Genomic DNA, 6,723 nt, shown 5'->3' with positions numbered 1-6,723 from the left:
TATATATATAATTTAATCAGCTTTAGGGACACCTGAAAAGACATAAGGGTCTTGAACATCCAGCTCTCACTAGCAAAATGAAGGCAAGCGAGGCAGGGGTAGGCCCAGAACAACATACATGTACTTATGGAAACTAAACAAACGGGTAACAGGGAAAAATCAGGAAAACGTAGCTTTTTTTTTAGAGCATCTGAGCAAAGGAATGAATGGAGAACCATGATCGCTGATTTCTGTCGCAGATCTGGCACTGGATGGTGATATTTCCCCAGAATTGAGCTTAACCTTTATGTAGAAGCACCAAACTAGACGAGTTCAAGTTTAAATAAATATAAGATTCATAGCCTCCCACCAAACTGTAGAACATTTTTGTTCGATTTTAAAGGGAATGAACTGTTGAAAGCCCCGGTATTTAAAATGTTTCCATAAGGGGTCACGCTTGATTTATTGCTGCATAATGACCTTTTTGTTGCTTTTATGAACCGCTTAAGTTTACCTGTGGAGAATAAAAGATTTTGCCGCGCAGGTTCGAGTCTCAAAAAGATCCTGACAAATGTCTTTAAAATAGATATCGAATGCCTTGCTGGAAGAAGTACAATTTATTGGAAAAAGATATCCCGAAATATTTGTATAGTCTTTGAAGTTATACAAATCGGCATTGAAAGTTGACGGTCTTTGAGCCTTTTTTTTTGTTGTTCTCATGAAAAGGAAAACATACATTATTATATCGTCTTCCTTTAGAAGGTTATTTTGGTAACTTCTGAATATTAAAGACCTTTTGGAAATTCACTCTGAAAGCTTGAAGGGTTCTTTTTAAAAAGCTTTTCTTATTCTTTTTGCTATGTCACTTTCATCATGGAATTATTCAGAAGTTTTACGGGTAAATCTGCGCGCGCACACACATACACACATACACACACATACACACACACACACACACACACACACACACACACACATACACACACACATGCGCACGCACACTCTCATACACACAAACACACTTACACACATACACATACATATTTAGGTTCAAACATACATAAATAGAGACATATACACTGAGATATATAAACAAACACATACTTGAGCGCAGATACACGCTTTGTAACCAGGATATTAACCATTTTTGTAATGACCGCATGCAATTCTAGAGTTAGTATAAAAGTTTATTTAGCTGAGCTGTACAATATTTCAGGATACATTTCTTTACAAGTCAAGTATGAACCTGTTTCCAAACGGGTGCTATGCATTTATTACAGAATACGACTAACTAAAATCAGTTGTAATGGGTAAAATGATTAACAGTTTGCGACCTATAAGTTCAATAACCGAAATTTGAAAAGTGAAACGTCACCATCATGGCAAGAGAACAAACTATAATATAATATGAAATTTAGCATCAAAACGTATTATTATTTAACGACACTTGTATAATTGCACTCCAGTTAAAATCGTGTCCTTTCCTCTCATTTCTCACTTGTGTTTTTGGTGGGACGGTTTGGCGCTTCACCTTCGTAGACAGGATCCGAGGCGTCAATTCGATTCTCCTGTGAGGAGAATTTTTATATCTTCAAGTTTCCTCCTTTTTCTTTTGGGAAGTTTCATCCCAATCACCCCAGTTTCGCCCTGACAGGCAGCCAGCCACCCAAACGTTCTAAAACTTGTCGATGTGGGCGTAAACCTCTATAATCACATTTTTTTTGTTCCTTTCGCTGCCCTAGAATTACAAAGTCAAAGTTCTCTCTGCTCAGTACCTAGTTTTGAGAAATGTGACGTAAAAATGTGAGTTTCACAATATTTCAAGCTTTTTTTAATGCAATTCTTTGAATATCCTGGTAACGACCCAGAATATTCTAACGATGTTGATGGATCAGGTATACAATATTATGTTCTCTGACATCGTGGTCATAAATAATTGAAAACGGCCAGAAATGTCAAATAGTACTTTGTAATTCTGACTTAGCGATATCTCACAAAGAAACAAAATTCTACAGAAAGAATCTGATCTGAAATAATGTTCATTTTTTAAAATTTCCTACAGGTGCGTTACAAGCTTTAAAAGAACAACTGTGACCATGTATTAGGCAAACCACTCCACTGCAGGCCCAAGCATACGTCACTTATGTGCCCTCTTTGCAGGACGGAACTTTGCACAGGAATGAAGCAGTTCAGAACTCACTAGTCTGAGTGCTATGGAAATGAGATAGTTTCCGTAAACCTTCAAGAAGGATTAGTCTATTAGCCTACATCGTTCAGAAAGTTAAAGATAAAAATCTACATCCAGTCATATATTGGAAATCGGCGTTCCTCGTGTAATTCATTATTTGAGAGATAGATAGAATTACCTCCTCTAAAGGGAACTAATTGTGTTCAAAATGACGTAAACTTATGATAGGGGTGTAAAATCCAAAACTGAGCGATTGCTGCTGGCCGGAGTGAGCAACCTAGGTAGCAGTGACGTCAGTGTGTGCTGTTTTCGGAATGACGGGCTCAAGTCGCACAAAGTCGGCTCCGTCGTATCGAGCCCTCGGTACTCGGTCACCGGCCTGCGCCTCGCACGAGAATGCCGAGTACGAATACAGTTTTGTCAAAGCCATCGTGGACGCCATGACGTCAGAGCCTGCGGAGCGGCCCACGCCACGCCCCCAAGCCCTCCCATCCACCGTGTGGCCGCCTATGTATCTCAGCCACAACCCTGGATCCCCGCCCATACGTCAACCAGAAGCTCCGCCCATTTACTCCAAATTTAAGCGACGTCAGCAAGACAACAGATCCTATTCTATTCTCCCAACACCAGCCTACAAGCAACCAAGAGACTCTCTTTTTCCCCCTCAACATACTCCTCTCCTACCTCGCAGAATGAATCAGGTTGTTTTCGAAGGCAAGTCAGTCTTAACCACGGATGTGGGGTTGGCTAGCAAGCGAAGACAGGGACAATTTTTCTTTAACGGCCCAACTCTCAGATTGGGTAGAAACGCTGAAAACAAAACGACGGTTTTACCTATGACGTCACTCTCGCACACACCCCTGCAACTTAACGGTGATGGAAAACAGGTACTGTCTTCGAACGTCTCAAAGAGTCTGAACAATTACCAGGGTATCGTGACTTTTGGCATGAGGAAGGCAGAAACAAAGACACAACCACAGAGTTCCCTACCGCAAAGTCACAAAGATCAAACCCCTCGCTATGACCCAGTTATCGACCAAAGCGACAAACTGGCACTCATAACCCAAACAGGGGTCGCAGACGAGGAAAAGGTCACGAAATACCGCTTCCGAATCCGGTCTCCCAGTAGCTCGGGAACGCCCCCTCGACCATCTACGTCACCGGAAGCTCGTCATAAAATGCAGAACAAGCTCCTCAACCGCAGAAGCGAGGTCAGCAGTGTGTTGAAAAAGACAGAAAAAAACAATCCTCAGCTTATATCTATCGACGCTACACCCATGATCGCAAAGCCAAAAGGAGTTGAGAGTGTTGGTACTCTGTCTTTAGGGACGCCCAGGGTAACAGGAGAACAAGAAGGCCGGACTATGCTGACCAAGACACCGGGCAGTCTGACCCTAAGCGTTTTCCTTCCACGGGAGAGCTCAGACTCAGCGAGAATGTGCACCAGACAATCGGACACCGACGCCAAAACGAGGCAACTTGAGAGAGGAGGGAAGACACCGACAATGGACAAGCCAAAAGTCACAAATTCTGTTGTGAAAAACGTTACTAATGAAGTTTGTGTTCTTGATGACAACGTCAAACAAACCTTACCTCCTACAACATACCCCCGTCACGTTTCAGAAACCGCGATTATAAATGAAGTCAGAGAAGCAAATGACGTCACAAAGGGTGTGTTCAAATCGGACATTGGTGGTTCGTTTGACCACAAGACGGACCTGAGAAGGGCAATCCACTGCGAGCTGTTTGGGCCAGACCTATGCGGAGACTGTCAGAAGGTCCATGAAAAGGAAGAAATTACCAACTGGCAGGAGAGTAACTACCCTAAGGTCACGGGAGGTAACTGTACTTCCATATTTCACACGTTTTGCCTCAATCTTGTTTTGCTTATGTTTGGTTTGTGTTGTTGTTGTTGTTGTTGTTGTTGTTGTTGTTGTTGTTGTTGTTGCTTGTGTACCATTTAAATAATAATATTTTGCCGAGGAGAACCTGTGGACAGAGAAATACAGTAGAAGTGGGAAAGCCAGGATTGCCTGTTTTCGATCTTTGGCACTCGGAAAACAATTGATTAAACTAATCAATCAGTGAATAGATATATCCTTCCATCCATCCATCCATCCATCCATCTATCCATCCATCCATCCATCTATCCATCCATCCATCCATCCATCTATTAATCAATCTATCAATCCATCAATCAACCAATCAATATCAATCCATCCATCTATCCATCCATGTACAAATCATTCAAGCAAGGGTTTGCTCCAGGTAATCTGTGTCGGGGATGCTATTTGGAGGAGGCTGTTAATAATTATTATCACAACACAGGAACAAGAAGGGCTTACACTCTCTCCTCTCTTTCCGTCTTTCGTTCTCTTCTCTCTTCTTGCCCTTCGCTCTCTCTTCTCTTCTCGTCTTTCACTCTCTCCTCTTTTTTCGCCTTTCGGGTGGCTTCTTGTGCAATCTGATGGTTTTTGTATAAGTCTAACGCCTTAGCAAATTATACAAACTGATCATTTTGAAAGCTGGCCACATTAGATAGTCCACATGTATTTTAAAAAAAAATAAATGACGTATCTTGTTGTTGATGCTGTTGTTATTTCTGTTGTTGTTGTTGTTTTTGTTGTTGTTGTTGTCGTTACTGTCGTTACTGTTGTTGTTGTTGTTGTTGTTGTAACCGCTGTTTTTGCTTAAATTTGTTTCTACTGTTGTTGTTTTCAATGCTGTTCTGAGTTGGAGTGAGGTGGGGGAGGTCGTATTGTCCCTGTTTTTTTTAAATCTGAGTTGTTTAAGAATTTGTTATTTTTGGCGGGGTAGTGGGGGCAGGGAGTAGGGAATTTCTTTCTAAGGGACGGTTGGTGGGTGTTTTTGTTATGTTTTGTACTGCAGCATTTATACCCTGTTGCTTTTCGTAAATTCAGGGCAAACCTGTCTCGTGGCAAACCAGAAAGCGAACCAATCTCAAGCCCTCCCCAGCAGCGGTCGTCAGCCTCAAGTGTCCATCACGTCCAACCAGCTTCTGGTGGCCTCATCACTTCCGAAACCTGTACGTCCACAAGACATCGAATCAGGATCTTCACCCGCACCATGTGCTGATCACCTTGATAAACAGACATGGCGTCTGTCCAACACCCAGAGGCAGGGAGAGGTTAAGGAGCGAAAGTGGGATACTTTTGTCTCTCCGACTCCCAAGTCAAAACACCAGGCGATAAGTATGTTACAGCAGTGAGAAAGGCGGCGTTAGATTCACTGTAATAAAATATAGTTGTAGACTAGAAGTTTTATGCCCCCATCGACACTATTTAGTTCATTCAGAGAGTGGGTTAATTCCATCATGGCATCAAACTGAGCTGCTAGTGACACGGCGGTTCAGCAGACAGACGGGAAAAAAACGAAATATAGAAATTCTCTCTCAACAGGAATCGGAATCACGTCTTCTGCATGCAACAGCATAAAGAGCCTCACCACTACATCATCACAGACGTCAGGTGGGATGCGCTGTTTACCCAGTAAGTTGGTGTCTTGCTGGACTGCTTAGGACAACGCCATTGGCTCGCATTCCCCTGTGATATATCGTCGGTCAGCTGTTTACATGTCATTATGAATCGAAAAATTTTGGTGAATTTTTTTAAAGTGTGGTTTCTTAAACTGTGGTATTGGTTGCATGTGTTCAAGAAATAAAAAAATATCGTGTTGAAATTCCAATTCTAAAAGTTGAAAAAAGGCCAGCAAGAAGAGGATGTATATTGTAGGTGGTACACTTTTTAAAAGAAATTTTAAAACTATCATTTCTCTATCATGAAAAAACTTTCTTTCTGGCCTCAGAACAATTAAATAGCTTGTCGACGATATTTTCTGTTCTAATGCTTATTTGGGTAGGTTCATATGGCTCTTCAGCCACTTAGCCTCGAGGTCCAACTGAAGTTATGCCTCTCAAACAGCTTGTTGTCATGAATGGCAGTCTTCGAGTGAAACAAGTGTCCTTGATTCGGAATGTGACAGATTTATGATCGGTGCTTTGTGGGTGGTGGTCACTGTGGCCAGGCAACTGGGCCGATTTCTGTGTGTGGTTCGTCTGGAGTGTGTCCACCGAGGAAGACTACAAAATTGTGTGTCACCGCCCCCCTCCGCCAAACATACGTGCCCGCGCGAGCCCAAGCACGCACGCTCGCAAACACACACACACACACACACACACACACACACACACACACACACACACACATACACCCACCCACACACACGCACGCACACAAACATACACACACACACACACACACACACATACATACATACACACACATACAGTCACGCACAGAGAGAGAGAGAGGGAGAGAGAGAGAGAGAGAGAGAGAGAGAGAGAGAGAGAGAGAGAGAGAGAGCGAGAGAGGGGGGGGGAAGAGAGCGTATTTGTGTAAGTGTTTGTTTGTGTGAGAGAAAGAGAGAGAGAGAGAGAGAGAGAGTGTGTGTGTGTGTGTGTGTGTGTGTGTGTGTGTGTGTGTGGTTGTGTGTGTGTGTGTGTGTGTGTGTGTGTGTGTGTGTGTGTGTATGAGAGA

General features: G+C 42.7%; 1 protein-coding gene across 1 annotated transcript; it reads left to right on the top strand.

Moving 5' to 3' along the window:
* Positions 1-2,047: 2,047 nt before the first annotated feature.
* Positions 2,048-5,825, top strand: LOC101846474. Its single transcript, XM_005089962.3, has 2 exons — positions 2,048-4,006; positions 5,089-5,825. The coding sequence occupies exons 1-2, from the start codon at positions 2,482-2,484 to the stop codon at positions 5,394-5,396; spliced, it is 1,833 nt and encodes a 610-aa protein (XP_005090019.1). The 5' UTR covers positions 2,048-2,481; the 3' UTR covers positions 5,397-5,825.
* Positions 5,826-6,723: the final 898 nt, after the last annotated feature.

Source organism: Aplysia californica, unplaced genomic scaffold (genome assembly GCF_000002075.1).
Source record: "Aplysia californica isolate F4 #8 unplaced genomic scaffold, AplCal3.0 scaffold00011, whole genome shotgun sequence".
NCBI lineage: Eukaryota > Metazoa > Mollusca > Gastropoda > Aplysiida > Aplysiidae > Aplysia > Aplysia californica.
Note: the sequence above shows the minus strand (reverse complement) of the source record. Positions and strands in the feature narration are given on the sequence as shown.

What these genes read in the sequence shown, in the direction of transcription:
- LOC101846474 (XM_005089962.3), top strand. Translation starts at nt 2,482, where the DNA reads ATGACGGGCTCAAGTCGCACAAAGTCGGCTCCGTCGTATCGAGCCCTC. An exon ending in CTACCCTAAGGTCACGGGAG is followed by an intron (nt 4,007 to 5,088) that starts GTAACTGTACTT and finishes TCGTAAATTCAG; the next exon opens with GGCAAACCTGTCTCGTGGCA.